The 16130-nt window shown below is 41.0% G+C and overlaps 1 protein-coding gene across 1 annotated transcript in view; it reads right to left on the reverse strand.

Moving 5' to 3' along the window:
- Positions 1-16130, reverse strand: part of ANKIB1 (ankyrin repeat and IBR domain containing 1) — an 82084-nt gene that overhangs the window by 31284 nt on the left and 34670 nt on the right. Inside the window, exons 5-9 of the mRNA XM_015408641.1 lie at positions 12494-12611; positions 7126-7334; positions 4502-4590; positions 3130-3274; positions 2049-2215 (exon numbers count right to left, since the gene is read on the reverse strand). Coding sequence (XP_015264127.1) covers positions 2049-2215; positions 3130-3274; positions 4502-4590; positions 7126-7334; positions 12494-12611 — 728 coding nt within the window. The remainder of the gene's footprint in view (positions 1-2048; positions 2216-3129; positions 3275-4501; positions 4591-7125; positions 7335-12493; positions 12612-16130) is intronic.

Below are 16130 nucleotides of genomic sequence, written 5' to 3' on the forward strand. Positions count from 1 at the left end.
TAATTCTGTTAAGTAGGTTAGTCTGACCGAGCAACTAGTCTAAGGTCATCCAGTGAACAGAGACTTGAATCTGTTCCCCTAGTTGTAGTCTGATACTCTAACTGCTATATTACATCAGCGGTCAACTTTCAAAACAGGCAATGGAATACAGCATATCAAAGGACTCCACCGGTCACACTATTATTACATTCAAAATCCCCAGGTCCTAGGTGCTTTATTCCTACTTTTAATAGCTAGAGTAAATTCCACTCAATAAAACACTTTATTTTGATGGATGAGACTAAGCAATTGTAGGTAATCAACCAGAGAATATGAGATCTGTACTCCCCTTTTGTTTTAAACTAAAGAATGGACTTTGATTAGGATTCAAAATAATTTTGCTTAGAAAAACGTGCAGGTTCTTCACAATGCTTCTCACAATATTACTCCTTTTTTTGAGAAACAATCTAATTCCTGGAACAGAAGATATGTCGTATCCAGATGGTGCCTGGGTGTAGATGTGTCAATACAATTTCCAGATTGGTCACGACTCACTCTTTTTACGGGAAATACAGCAAAATAGCTTTAGACATCTGCCACACATCCAACATACCAAAAGCAAAACAACTAAAATTAGCAATATTTCAGAAATATAACTTCACATAAGAAGCTATGGTATTAAATAGGAATGCAAGATGCCTTCTCTGGATCAAATGACAGTGTTTTTTGTGGGAGTTTCGTATAACGTAAAATAACAGCTTTATCTTTTTTACATTAAAAAAATTTGCCAGAACCACACAGAAAAATGTAAAAGGAAATTATAACATGTTATTACATAGGGGAGAGGGAGCAGAGAGTGCTCCTTGCACATCTTTGGATTTGTGTTAATATGAAATTCAATTTCACATGTATGTCCTCAAAGTTTATAACTATGCAGGGCTGGATTCTAAGCAGAGCAGGACTTCCTCACCTTCTCCCATTGATTCCCCCAGAATTTTGCTGGGGTTATCTAGGAACAATATGGGAGGCTGGAAGTCTATAGCTGGATGGGGAACTGGGAAAAATCACCCTTCCCTACATCAGTAGAAGTGCTATTCCACTGACGTAACTGCAGTTATGCCTGCGGAATGGCACCTCTGGATCCAAAGAAAAATGCACAGAAAGATTATTTCAGAAGGCACAGAACCCGACATCCCCTAGAGTCCAGTATGGCATGGAATGATATCACAACAAGCAAGAAATGCCCATTCATGAATTGTCACTAGCAAATTGCTTTGCTTCTTCCCCACCATCACTCCATATTCCAGATTTCCTGAATCAAGGTCTGCCTCCATTTGTGGGGAAATTATAGCAACTGAAGATGAAAATTGGGAGGGGATGTGGCTCAGTGGCAGAGCATCTGCTTGGCATGCAGAAGGGCCCAGGTTCAACCCCCAGCATCTCCAGTTAAAAGGATCAGGTAGGAGGTGATGTGAAAGACCTCAGCCTGAGACCCTGAAGAGCCACTGCGGGTCTGAGTTGACAATACTGACTCTGATGGACCAAGGGTCTGATTCTGTATAAGGCAGCTTCATGTGTTCATGTTAAACAGTAAAGAATGAACATTGTCAGGTGCAAAACTGATGTATGTGTTCTGCTCCAAGACCCATTGTCACATTGCACTGAAGCTTATACAAGAAGGAATAAATGCTTTAGAAAATTCTGTATACAGGATAAGGATTTGTTGTACTTTTTTGAGTGCATAAAATTATCAACCCTAAGAAGCTTGAAACAAATAAGAGCAATTAGCTGACTATTATTTTTTAGATTTTTGCAAACTATGGTTCAAGCAATGCAATGTTGACCAAAGTCAAGTGTTTGAATAGTACACAAAATATGAATAAAGATATGAAAAATCTGAAACAGGATTTCATACTATAATATAAGGATTTATTTATAAACCAAACATTATTTAATAAGTTAGTAAACTCCAAAGTTAATAACATTAACATTTTAGTGTGTCTAGAATATTAGTTATGAGATATTTCAAAGAACAGCAATTTAAAGGTAAGGAGAAATAAGAAACTTACCAGCAGAAGAGATGCCCTTTTCCACAATCCACTGCAGGGGCTCTTAGCAAGGGGAAACTAAGTGTTTCTGAACCTGTAGTATTTGACCCCTGTCTTGTTAGCCTGACTGCTCTTTCACAGCCTGGTGTAGGGCACCATTTAATAGAAGGATTATTTTCAACAAAGGCCTTGCAGGGGGAAAGGAAAGTGGACGTTAGTTAACCATTTTGGATAAGACCCCTCTTGTCAACATGAAGTTTGAAGATGTAAATTTTGGTAGTATACAAACATATGAGGACCTAAAATAGCTACCTAGTTATTTTATACCAACTATATTTATTTGCTATAGTAATGTATAAAACTCAGAAACAGGACTATATGAAACTAAATCTTACATAAAATTTTTGGAACATGCATGCCATTTTATACAAAAAGTAACACACGCGGGAGACTCAGGTGCTTCTGGCCTTGTAATGACATTTGGGAAGGTTCACTTAGAGGTGGCACTGGTTCCTGTTTCAAAATCAGAGTGCCTACGTGCCCCAAGGCACCTTGGCGAAACTAATAAAACAACAGCCCCACTAACAACTGAGGCTATGGTCACTGCTATGGTCTAATTTCCCCAAGGAAAACTACAACAAAGGATGATTGGGTAATTAAAGTAGATATGACGACTAATACAACTAGCCCCCAACTGGAGTGGAATACTGACAGGAGAATTAAATTTTAATAGCTATATGTAGAACTAAAAGACAATATCACTGAGGCATTGAAGGAGGTGACGATGAAGACAACATCACAAATGAATCTTTTCATGGAACTGAGAAAGCATAACGATTAGATATGGCTGAAATTTAAAGAGCTGTTTGTATTTACACAAGGGGCTACGAAAGCACTGAATTTTTTCTACATGCAGAGGAACTTCTAGATCAGGATAAAAAAGTAACCACAACATGAAACAGGCTGAATAATAAAGCTTTTGGGATTATTTTAATGAAGGCTGCATTTGATTAACGAGAGAATAAAGTATTTAAATTATGGCCAAAGTTTGAATAATCAATGCACAGATGCTTTAGCCACATGCTGACAATCTGATGTTTACCTTAATGTCAAATTGTAGGTAACGTTTATCCATCTCCTTGGAAACCACACTTTCTATGATCTCCACTGGAACAAGCTGGAAGCAATCATATGCTGGGCAAAAAATATTGTGGGCTTCACCCTCTTGAATTTTCATATTCAAAAACCTGTTAAATGTGCATCAGTGGTGGAAAAGGAAATATTAACTCCATAGAATTATGGAGGAAAAAATAACATATTAATGTATTAACTCCACAAGTAAGCAGCTTGGAGAACGTATAGCTACCATACAAAGCTCTCAGCATGCATCCACAGAGGACATTCCACCAAACCTGAAGACAGCAAGTTACCAAAAATGTGGACATATGTCATCAATTTCTATGAACAATCTTTAAACTATCTACAGAATAAATAGACAATTGTCTTTTATGGGTTTGTTTAAGAGTCAAAAAGCACTTTGTTACCCTCACATCGTGAGGTTCACTGATGGAAAGATATGGTAGGAACTACATTTTGGCACTGCAGGGTGAGCTGGTAGAATAATAATACTAACAGGGCTCATTTGGGGGGGGGACGCGGGGGGACGCCATCCCCCCGGGTGAAGTGCGGGAGGGCGGGGCCTGGAGCTCCCTGCTGGTGCCCGCTGGAGGTCGCCGCCGGCTGTGGGGAGGACACACTTCCGGTGATGTCAGGGTGTGTGGCATATGCTAATGAGTTATGCTAATGAGTCCCCCTAGCTCTTTTTCTACGAAATGACCCCTGAATACTACAGTATAGACTGTAAGATGGCCATTGAAACTGTGCCCATGCTAAAGCAGGTGGTGTTTCTCCAGAAAAAGGAATGGCTGCTGAAGCAGTTCATTGTAGAACTCCTGTGCTTCCCCTTGACAGAAATCCTGCCTATCTTGGAGACACAACAGTGCTGGCTACATAAGAGTATTAGCAAAATTGCTGTATTTTCTCCTCAGACTTTTCTCTGTTTTATGACAGCTTTTATAAGAAGCAGTGGACTCCTGACCACTCTTCATTACTGTAGCAGTATGAGTGCTGTACCTCTTAAATTCTCTACTTACCCGTATGAACTGCTAATATTTCATAAACCATAGTTTAATTTAGCCTCTTTACTAGTTCATAGACAGGAGCTTAGGATAAACATTTTGTGTTTGCATTTTGGGACTTTCTGTAAGAACAAGCATACAGAGTGCCATCCTAAGCAGTCAATGGGCTAAGAAGGGTATGATACTGCTTAGGGAGGCATTTGTTAGGGTGGAAATCAAACTGCCTTTATAATGGAATCCTAAGTCTCTCCAGGAACAAGCCAACAAATCAAGCTAAATCATTAGTAATTAATGTTCGTTTTGTTTTGTTTAAAAGCCTTTAAGATGTATACTTACGCCTCCCAACATGCTCTACAAAATTCATGTCCACAAGGCATATCCACTGGGTCTTCAAACACAGAAATATTACACATACAGATTTCACACTGTGGATGAAAAGAGTAGGTAAGAAAATTAATCACTGCATGCTGTATAAGGAATTCCTGAGGTACAACTAATTCTCCTTTGACACACTAGACCTGCTGCCTTTTGAATTCATGTGTTAAATTTTTCCTCATTATTTCTGACCTCCTTCTTTGGAGTTTTTCAAACAGAGGCTATATGGCCATCTGACAGCAATGCTGATTCTGTGAACTCAAGTGGATCACGAGAAGGGAGGGCAGGAAGGGTTACATCAGTGCTTAGTTCTTGTGGCCCCTTTATTACATACCCAGGGAAATGCTGATTGCCACTTTGGGGTCAGGAAGCAATTGTACTCCAGGCCACTTTGGCCAGGGATCCTGGAAGGGTTGTTGTTGTTGTTGTTGTTTTGGCCCTCTTCTGGGCATAGAGCATGGGTCACTGAGAGTGTGGGAGGAGAGATATTTGTGAATTTCCTGCATTGTGCAGGGGGTTGGACCAGATGAACCTGGAGGTCCCTTCCAACTCTATGATTCTATATTTTGAGAATCAACTGGATTTCCTTATCATATTAAGATAGCATGAGAGAAAAGGGATAGGTCTGGAGAAACCTATAGAAACAAACAGAGAAATGCAATATACTGCCTCATCACCAGCCTGCATTGCAATGCTCTCGAGGAACAGAAACTGAACTCTTATGAGAATGCACAGCTTAGAAAAAGTTTCTAATAAACCTCCCCAGTAAACCTTTCCATTGCCTGTTCATTTCATTGCATCTTGTAGCTGGCTAGTTCACAGAAGAAACACTGGCTGGAAATCGTTTAACTGCTATGAATTTGTCAGAATAGCGCCCATATCTGTGGAGGCAAGAAACTGCAAGTTTACAGATGAACCATTCTTTTACACATGGGCTAGGTTTTATATGACAGGTATACTTCTACTGACTTTTTTCAACTGGGCTACTGGAGAGATCATAGTGTATATGAATACATGCATGTCATAAAATAAAATACTAAACAAAACAAAACACTAAACATGATAAAATTATTGGGATCTGTTACTTCTATTACTGATTTAATATCAGAGAAATAAGGATTTAACTCTGAAAACAAAGCAAAATCATGAGGAAACAGTTACAAACTCCATCTTTTCAGAGAGATATTTTTGCCACAGGGCACAAACCCAATAACATTACAGCTGCAACTTACCAAACAGAAACTGTGCTTTTAAAGAGTTTTACTGGAAATGAAAATATTTTTCACATTTGAATGTTATGCTGATCATATGGACTGCTGCAACCTATCCCACATAGTAAAGTTCCGTGTAATTTACCAGAACTTTAGTGGGTTGACCTTTAAAATGTAAACAAAGGGAAGGTTGTTTCGTAAGCATGGAGAGATGACAGCGAAGATAATAGAAGAGTGATTAAGGAAACAGATATAGTAGAAGTGAAAATCTACAAATACATTACATAATTCCTGTACCTTCTTGTTTATTTATTGTATTTTTAATTTGCATTATAAATGGTCCGCCTTTCTCACAGAGACATACATGCAAGTGTGTGGGCAGCTATTGATCTTGCCTATTTGTAGAATGTCACCTGCAGAGGGCCCTGCTCAGATGAGTGAAGCTGTCATTGTGTAGGATAGAGGGAGAGGTAGTCCTGCAGATATGAGGGTCCATTCTTCCCATATTCAGAGGAATGTTCTGGAAAGGGCTATAAAATCCCTTCTTGATAAGGGACCATTTTCTCAGGTCTCCTAGCTGGTATAAAGCAAGTCAGGAAGCTAATCTTAACCAGTAATAGTGGTGCGCTGCCATTTAACGAGAGGACAGAAAATAATGCCAAATGGACAAACACATGGAGAAGCTGCAGGCTGGGAGCTGCACTTTTATTATGGGCAAAGAGGCATGGAACCTCCCACCACATTGTGGAGAGCCATGTTGCTGCATAGTGGACAGAAAGCCCTTCTGATTGTTTGAATGGTGTGAATTGGCAGGCAAAAATTTCTTTCCTCCTCATGGATCACTGCCTTGTCGTGGCGAGGGGGCTTCCGTAGTTCGATGAAGTTGTGGGCTATGCTGTGAAGGGCCATGAAGGGCCACCCAAGATGGACAGGCCGCAGAAAAGAACTCAGACCAAGCGTGCAAAGGATGAGATAGTTAGACAGTGTCATAGATGCAACGAACATGACATTGAGTGAACTTCAGAGGACAGCAGAAGACAGGAGGGCCTGGCGTGACCTGGTCCATGGGGTCGCGAAGAGTCGGACTCGACTGTGCGACTGAACAACAAAGTAAAATGCTAAAGTAATTAAAACAAGTGAGGTAAGTACATCAAACATAATCACTTCCTGATTGTTTGATTACTTTCAGAAATAGTTTTATGGCAGTCATACACCAAGCAGGTGCAGAAAAACCATATGGCAAAAATCAGAAAGACAAAAACATTCATTAAGATATTTTTTTGCAACCCTGAATCATAATATAAAGGCACTTTCTTAGTTACCTTATGTGGTCTTTTATCATAGGCAGGAAGTTATGACAAGGATGAAACGTACCATAGTTGTCTCAATGTCTCCTGGTGACAGGCTGATTTCATCTGGTGAGGTGATAGAAGAACGAGTAGTCCGAGGAGTTCTTGGTGAAGGAAGTGTGTCCCAAGCATTATATCCACTTGGAGGCGGAGTTGGCATTTGAACACCTGAACGTTGGCAGCAATTTTCTGGATTAGACATCCATGCTTCAAGTAACTTCTCCCTGTCCCAGTCTTAAATAAAATGAGAAGACAAATGGTTAAAAGATACAGATACTGGAAGAGAGACGAAGCTTAGCAATATGCAGTTACCATCAAGAGATATTTATACTCTACAGCATATATGCAAGATTCTTTCTAACAGTCCTGTAAATACACAATACTTTTTAGAAACATCTTCTGAACGGAATAAATGTACAGATTAGGCTAACTGTAGTTTTAACCTTTTTTCCTTGAAAAAGGAAAACACTGAAAAGTAAAATTTTTATTCATGTCTGATGAGGCTTCGTATGCTCATTATTTCCACCCAAAATTCAATACAACTGGGTGTTTTTTTCTTTCTTTTAGAGTCAGTAACACCTCTCACAAAGGTAAGCAATGTTAGATCATTATTTCTACATCAAAAGCTTTGTATTTAGGGGCAACAATGGCCAGAGAGTAATTTCTTCTGGTTTTCCAGTTGGGACTTCAGGCAGAAAATAATGCATGTCAATACATGCTGTTCTTCTTTAAAAATGCATGCATGCATACATACAGGTTAGAGCAAAAATAAGGCTATCAGACCTCAATCCCACAAAATAAGAAATATGCTGGACTCTGGGTTTTAAACTAATTACAATTTTAATATTCGAGAGGGAGAGAAAACATACGGCATTCAAGTGTGAAAATGTGCTTTCTAGGTTCATGGAAAATATAAACTATGAAATAAGTATTTCCAATATATTTTGATGGACCACATCACTATATCCCATCAAAATTGCTCACCCACTTTCACTACCGCAGTTAATAATGGGGATTGATTCAGAACAGCTATATATATTTATTTATTCATTCAATTTGTATCCCGCCCTCCCCGCGAACAGGCTCAGGGCGGCTCACATCAGTTAGTACAAGGTACCATAAAATCCACATAAAACATTTAAAACATTTTAAAACAGTCAGATAAACACAAAGTGCTAGTAGTGATCATCATTCCATCATTAATTGAGGTGGCGTACTATAGGATGTACCAAGCAGACAAATTCCAACTCAGTGATCTTCTGGCGTCACATGATGGTATAGCTCGATCTCAAAGCTGGGGCCGGCCCATAACCACAGATGTTGGTGGTAGTGGTGAGGGCAGCTCCTAATTGAAAGCCTGGTGGAAGAGCTTTGGGATTTTATCTAAATTTTATCTAAATAAAAAGCTCAAGGTAGTTCATTTTAGGCCCAATCTTCATCATTCCAGTCTTGATCAGGCCTGAACACCTCCCCTTCCCTAGCCTCCATACAAGCCTTCCCCTTCTCCCACCATCATTCCCCACCCCCAACCTACCTGGCAGCAGTAGCAAGAAGGGTTGCTACTGCCACCTCGATTATGCCCTGGAATGCTGCAGAAGTAATGCAGCGGGCTCCAGAATTGCTAGAGACTATTGCACAGCAGATGCAAAACTCCTGGGAAACTACAATACTAGGATCTCTAAGTAACCTCAGAGTAACTTAATTAAAGGCTGCAGCAGCACACCTTCACATTTCCAATGCCATTTGGTGAGGGTCTGAAGCAGAGGACTGAGCTAATTATGAATCAAGTCTAAACTTCTAGAGCTTAGCTCATTCTAAGCAATGAATTTTTGAACTAGAGAAAACCCAGGTTCTGACCTTGAAGAGCATCTCTAATGAAAACATTTTTGTGTGCTTCAAAGAACCAAGTATGCTATTTTCCACAAAGAAAATAAGTAAAATTCAAGAGTTTCATCACTGAAACCATCAGAAACAAGAAACACCTCTTAATCTTATTACCAAGCCCAGTATTTTACAGCTTAGATCCTAACTATCTTTTTCCACTTATGAAACGGATGTGTGTGGTTTTATCAGACTCTCCCCCCAGTACTCCCCAAGAGAGGGGTCACTGAACCTTGGAATTCAGAGAGGGGGCATGGCAAGTTGCAGCACCACTGGAGAAGTCACAAAGTTCCTTTCTATGAGCACTGCTCCATCTGTATAGTACAAGATGTAAGCCTATGTCATGTCCTAGTAAATAATTCTTTCACTGAAACTTGTTAAAATAGTGAGATTACAAGAAGTTCTGAAGCGACCGATGTTTTTATATCCATACAAGATTTCCTGCTTGCTGGATTGCACTGTTCTCTGTAGCAAGCAGTACAGCTTCAGCTAAGCTAATTCACTAAAAATAAACTGTACTGGTGCAACTGAATTAAAGCAAATACAGTTTCAATTTTGCTTGGTTAAATAATTAATCTTTTTGCTGAACACACAGAAACAGAGAAAACCTCTACTTTCTCATGTATTACAAACTGTGTGCATGCAGGGCCCCCCCCCCAAGCAGTGGTCACTAGTATCAAGCCACAGCACATTACTGCAATCCAGACCAGTTCAGGTCTCAATTACTGCCCACTAGGTGCAGGCACAGTATTCAGGTTTGCAGTTACTCATAAGAATATAACACAGACTTTTTTCTACTCCATTCTGTGTTAACCAAACCTTATCTGGAATACTGTGTAAAGTTCTGGGCACCACACATTAATAAAAATATAGGCAATTTGGAACTGGTTCAGAAGAGGGCAACCAAGATTGCCAGAGGTCTGGAAAACAACTGAGGAAAGACTGAAGGAACGGGGTATGTTTCGCTTGAAAGACTGAGAGAAGATGCGATAGCACTTGTCAGTTACCTCAAGGGCAGTCACACACAAGAGGGCAAAGAATTGTTATTTACTGCTCCACAGGAAAAGTTCTAATAGGCTTCAGTTACAGGAAGGCAGATTTCATAGAAATCCTACTGGTAATGGCAGTTTGACAATGGAACCAATTATCTTGTGGGGGGGGACCGCCTCTCTTTCTCACTGGAGGTTTTCAAGCAGAAGCTGGACAGAGATTTCTTAGGATGCTCTAGTTTTGGGTTTCCTGTACAGGGGAACAAGAGGGTGGACTAGATGGGCTCTAACGCTCATTCCAACTGTACAACTCTATACAAATTCAGTTTGTTTAATCATGACGGAGGAGGAGATTGGATTTATACCCTGCCCTTCACTACCCAAAGGAGTCTCAGAGCAGCTTACAATCCCTTTCCCTTCTCCTCCCCACAACAGACACCCTGTCAGGTAGGTGAGCCTGAGAAAGCTCTCCCAAGAACTGTCCTTGAGAGAACAGTGCTGAAAGAACTTATGACTGACCCAAGGTCACAACAGCAGCTGCATGTGGAGGAGTGGGGAATCAAACCCAGTTCTCCCAGATTAGAGTCCACACTCTTAACCACTACATATACACATAAGATTAATCAACTGAACTCACTTTTTAAACTAATAATGTATTTTAAATAAATTAGTAATTCTTTAAAACTATAAATCACATAGTCTGAAGATCATCTAGTTCACGGGTGCCAAATATGAATATGATTCCTTCCCACTGCAGAGGCAAAAGAACCAGACTCATAATTCCGAAGCAAGAAACTCCCCGCACACACACTAGCATTCATCACTGAACAAAGGCCACAATCACATGTTATACAAATTTCTCCTTTTGTGTCCTGGGCAGCAAGGCTCAAGTTTTGTAGGACAACAGACAGGCAATCAGACAAAAAAGGGCAGTATCCAGGGGTAAAGACAGGAGCTGAAGGCTAAGAATCTCCCCAGGAGACAGGGCTTAGAGAACTGGGGCTTACTTAGTAATAAGCTACTAGCCAGACTAAGTACAAGGTGGTTGAACAGAAGTGTTAAACCAGCAAATGGTTTAACTGCAGGCCAATATAGGGAACTGAGAGTCCCACCCTCTCCTGTAGGCAGGGCTAGGTCCTTGATCCTGCAAAGAAACTAGTGCTAGGTCCCTGATTCTGCTAAGTTCTGCAGAGCTGCATCTTATTCCTGAGAGAGACTGGATTGGGGGATATTCCAAATTGCCAAGTGTATATTCCAGACTTCAGCTCTGGTCCTTTGCCTTCTCTGTTCCTGGGGGAGACTCTGGTGGTATAGGAGGTGGACAGGCCCATTCAGGAGGTTCCTGGTCTGCTGGTTCCAAGTTTGAATGGAAGCCTGTGATGAAGAGTAGAAAGCTGGTATGCCCACGGAGTGCATGAAGCCTCAGGTGTCTTGGGGAACATGGGGATCTCCTTGTCTTCTGAGAAATCTTCTTCCCAAGTGCAGGCTGGGAACTACAGGTCTTGAGATTCATAAACATTGGCAAATGTAAATTCCACTCTGACCACTGGTTGTTGGAGACCTCCTGCCCTCTCTACCTGTCACCCCGTAACTGGGAGGTGGTAGAAACATGGTGGGCAAAATGGAGCACATGCTATCTGCATCCCTGGTGTGATAACATATCTTCCAGTGTGACCCGGATGTGACAGCATCACACATGCTCTAGCATTTGCCCAAAATTCTATGGTTAAACTATGGAGTTTGGGTGAATGCTATACCCCCAAGTGTGATGACATCATTTGCTGGTCATGGCAGAAGTTATGTCATCACACTAGAGACACTGACCTTGTGCACACCCACCATAAGTCCCTGCCTCCCTCACCCACTCTCCCCACATAAATCAAAGAAAGTAGAAGCCACTGGTAAGTCAGCCCCTTGGTTCTACTAAAGTCATTGCTCACTAGCTCTGAAGATGTTCAAAGTATTAGAATATTTGGAGTGGGCTTACATTCTGTTACGGCTGCTGAGCCTTAAGTTTGACAGTATTGATAGTTCATTTTCATGCCTCATGAAGCTTTTCAGTAGACCACCTTATAAGGTTATTCCATGCCTTTGCTCTGACATTATACTATGCCAGGAGGGAAGAACAAATTTCCCCGTACCAGTAATACTTCTAAAATCCAAGGAACAGTACAGCTAGATAGCCCAGGAAGTGTAAACAAGAGGCCAACTAACCTGTATACAATTCCTTCTGGCTAATTTTCAGGACTGAGGTTCTAAGCAGAATTTCCTTATCCTCTCTTGTAGGACATTAGGCAAATGCAGTAGGACCCACCTAATGCAAAAGGTTTCCATTCTTTGCAATACAAGGACTTTGGGAAATAGCAGTAAATGCAAGATGAAATATTACACTTCAGTAGTTTGCATTTACAATAAATCATCATCTCTTTTTTGGTGGCACAGTTAGAAAAATCTATTAATTTTTACATGTTCTGTCAATATTTGTTACTAAAATCATTTGAATGCTATCTAGTTCCCAATTACCATGTGCTCGAAGCAAAGCTTCTGCTGTAAACAGCGGGGCTTGAAGCATGTCTGCAGATTCTACAATCAGCATATCCTTGAGCCTCCGCAGGTCCTGAGGTCTTAGTCCTTCATATGGCTTCAAAAGGAAACAAAAAGTCATATTAACAATGACATATACTAGAAATGTCTCTCATTTAGAAAGTGGTAGACCTCTTTCTGATAACAGTAGGCTACTGATTTTACTTACATCAGTTGAACAGAACCACATCCTGTTTTACAAGAAAGCCTGAATGTGAGAAATGGAATTTCTGTGGGCCTACTTACTAAATTTTATGTCAACAAGAAAATGACCGGCTATGTGTTCTTTGCAAAAGAGACACATAATGAATATGAGGAATGGAGTTTGCTCCCACAAGCATAGCACTGTTTAAAATGGACCACTGCACAATAGCTCTATGGGGGGGGGGAGAGAGAAAGAAAGCACTCATGTGAAATAAAATAAGGCACTCTGAATTGCATATTCAAACAAAGCTCCCACATGATTCTACTATGAAATGGGTATGACTGACTGTTCCTTATTACCACTATACTTAAAAGGATTCTCTACTTTTAAAGAGTCTATTAAAAATAGTATAAAGGCAATTAAAGCAAATAAATACAATTTACATGAGTCATTTTGTAATAAAACAAGTTAATTACTTATTCTGAATGGGAAACATAATTAACTGATTAATTATACCACTGACACAGATGTGACTTTAAAGTACTTTTCCTTGGCTTCACTGTTGGTTTCTTTATTTGATAAGAGCTAGGCTGTGGGCCTGTGCTGGCTCAACACATTTTGCTACTCACCTGGCAGCCATACTAATTGCCATGGTTGCTTTGGCAAACAAAAAGACTCTCACAAGAGGAAGGAATTTCATGACAGTTCTGGAAGCCCTACAGGGCATGCATGGTTTGCCATGCTGTTTTTAAAGTCTCAAGACTGGGAGATACAAAGTGGAACCATTAGTAATTCCAGGTCCTGGATAAAGTCAGTGGAGAAAGAGGAGAGAGCTTGTTAACCACCACCAACATCACCCCTTTTCCAACTGAGTTGCCTGTCTAAAGTTGGTCTCATGATAGAGCTGGTCCTGGCACAAAAGCTAAATCCCTTCTAAGTAGAAGGGGTTATTTCAAGATGGTATTCTGCATATTAACCAGACAGTACAAGAAAACCTTACTCACATTGCTCACTTGTGCACATTCTTCCATGTCTTCATGTGAATAATTACAATAGTGGAGAGGTCACAGAACAAGGTCATGGCAGAGCAGCAGAGAATTTGCTTTGCATTCGAAAGTTTGCAAATTTAATTCTCAGCGGCTCCAGTTGAAAGGATCAGGTAGTAGGTAAAGTGAAACACCTCTTCCTGAGACTCTGGAGAGCCACTGCTAGTTGAAGTAAACAATACTGACCATAGTGGATCAATGCTCTGACTCGGTATAAAGAGGCTTCATGTCTGTGCTGCATACATGAAATGTGTGGCTCTGCCGATGCCCTATATTTAAAGTCACCTTGTTCTCATACAAGAGTCAAACCAAGCTGCCTTTTATTTTGTAGATCTAGAAAATGAAGATTAGCATTTTCTATTTACGGACTAAAGTAGTGAACCGGAAAACCAGCAGTGAAGGTGAAATGATCAAATATAGCACAAAATATAGTCAGTTGCTATAATTGCTTTTTATATTAATTAGGTTACAGCGAGCTTTCTTTGTCTTTCATTATTAGTTTAATAAGATTAACTCTCCTCAAAATTAAAATGTGTTTTTAAAACTTTATTGTATTGTAATACGGACAGAATTCTGGAGCCAGACTTTAGCCCATTGAACTGTTCCCTGTTAAGGATAGATTCACTAGGCTTTTGGGGAACTGGGCCATGGTTGTTGTAGGCTGCTTCCAAAGAATGGGGATTCTCTGTGTTCTTTTCATCACTGCTGCAAATGCGGAAGTCTGCGTGTTGGCAAGGAAGGTTCCACATGCAGGAGTCATCTGTGCACTTTCCACATTGGCTCTGAGGTACAACATCATAATGACTGCTGCAGTGATTTGCCCCTCCCTTTTCTTCATGCATGCACTATAGTGTTATAACAGTGATATAAAACTTTGAAACAGATAAGAGGCAACAGATTGAAATAGCACCACAGCAGTTACCAATGTTTAAAAAAAGCTCAAAAAGCCCCCCAGTGGTGCAGCAGTGGGAAAATGAACACCATTCCTTCCAGACAGAGTGCTAACGTGCTTAGTCAGTGTTCTTTCCAAAAAGACTGGAGTAAAACAGGTTTGGGAGACAGCCTGGAAATATGATTATTGCATGACATCACTTGGAAGCCCTACCACTAAAACTCCAGTTTAGATGCCAAGGTGAAAAAAACACCATTTCTGCTAATTTATGTTTTTCCTAATTGGTCAAAGTGCTTTACATTCATTTTCTATCTAGCTCTTAAAAAAATTATGTTAAGTAGATTATTATTATTACTAGGAAGCAAAGCCCATTGCGGAGAAAGATAACGAGCCCTAGAAAGGTAGGAAGGGTGGGAGGATGAAAGTGGGGGGGGGGAGGCAAAAACGGGCCTGCGGCGGCCAGCTCAGCACTGCCGCCGCCCTTCACCTGCTCCCCCCGCAGGCCCCTGAAGCCGGGGGGAGGCGAAAACAGGCCCGCAGCGGCTGGCTCAGTGCCACCGCCACCCTTCACCTGCTCCCCCCACAGGCCTCTGAAGCCCGGGAGAGGGGAAGAGGTAAAAACGGGCCCGCGACGGCCGGCTCAGCGCTGCCGCTGTCCTTCACCTGCTCCCCCCGCAGGCCTCTGAAGCCGGGGGCAGTGGTGGTGTGGGTGGGATGCGGGCTTCGCCTGATTTGCAGGCAGATGCTGAGTGGCAGTTCAAGCCGCCAACCACTGTTGGCGCACATCGAACGTTGGAGGCCAAAACGGCATTATTATAAGGGACAGGATCAGCGGCCTAATTTTACAAGATGCATGGCTGAGAGACACTGATGATTACCACCTCCCAGAACTTGTGCAGGAGCAAGATTGGAGATGTCTGAATAGAAATTTGTTTTTAGCCATAGGCCATTACAAACCAAGGATAACAACAGAGAGGGATGCTATAAATACGAACATTGGTATGAAATAGAGTAAAATTTAAGATATAATAAAACCATAAAATCTTAATAAAATAAACCAAGGATATAGGCAATTAATTGAATCAAAAGGTGTCTGCTAAGGTCATTGATAGCACAGCTTATGGCAAAAATTGGCAAAACTGGATATTGATCGGGGATGTCTTAAACGCAGTTAAGGACTGGGAGTAGGCTTTGTGTGGAATCAAGAACTCTCTTTGCTTTCATGAATTCTCTTTCCCAGCTTAACTCATGGAGACCACAGAAGGGAGAGCAGGAGGCAGCTGGGCAATTCTGCCTCATGCTGAGCTGAGCTTCAGCTGAGAGTCCAGTTTCTCTCAGTTTCCCACTGCCACAGCTCAAGCAATCACAAGGAGGCCAAGGAACAGCTAAATGCCCTTCCATTCTGCCATTAGATTTATAGCCAGGTTTGACTTGACTGCAGACCATTCTAATGACTGCAACTGAAAGCCTCGATCAAAGGTTAGAATTTAAAAC

This window comes from Gekko japonicus, unplaced genomic scaffold, assembly GCF_001447785.1.
Source record: "Gekko japonicus isolate JY-2015 unplaced genomic scaffold, Gekko_japonicus_V1.1 scaffold1868, whole genome shotgun sequence".
Classification (NCBI taxonomy): domain Eukaryota; kingdom Metazoa; phylum Chordata; class Lepidosauria; order Squamata; family Gekkonidae; genus Gekko; species Gekko japonicus.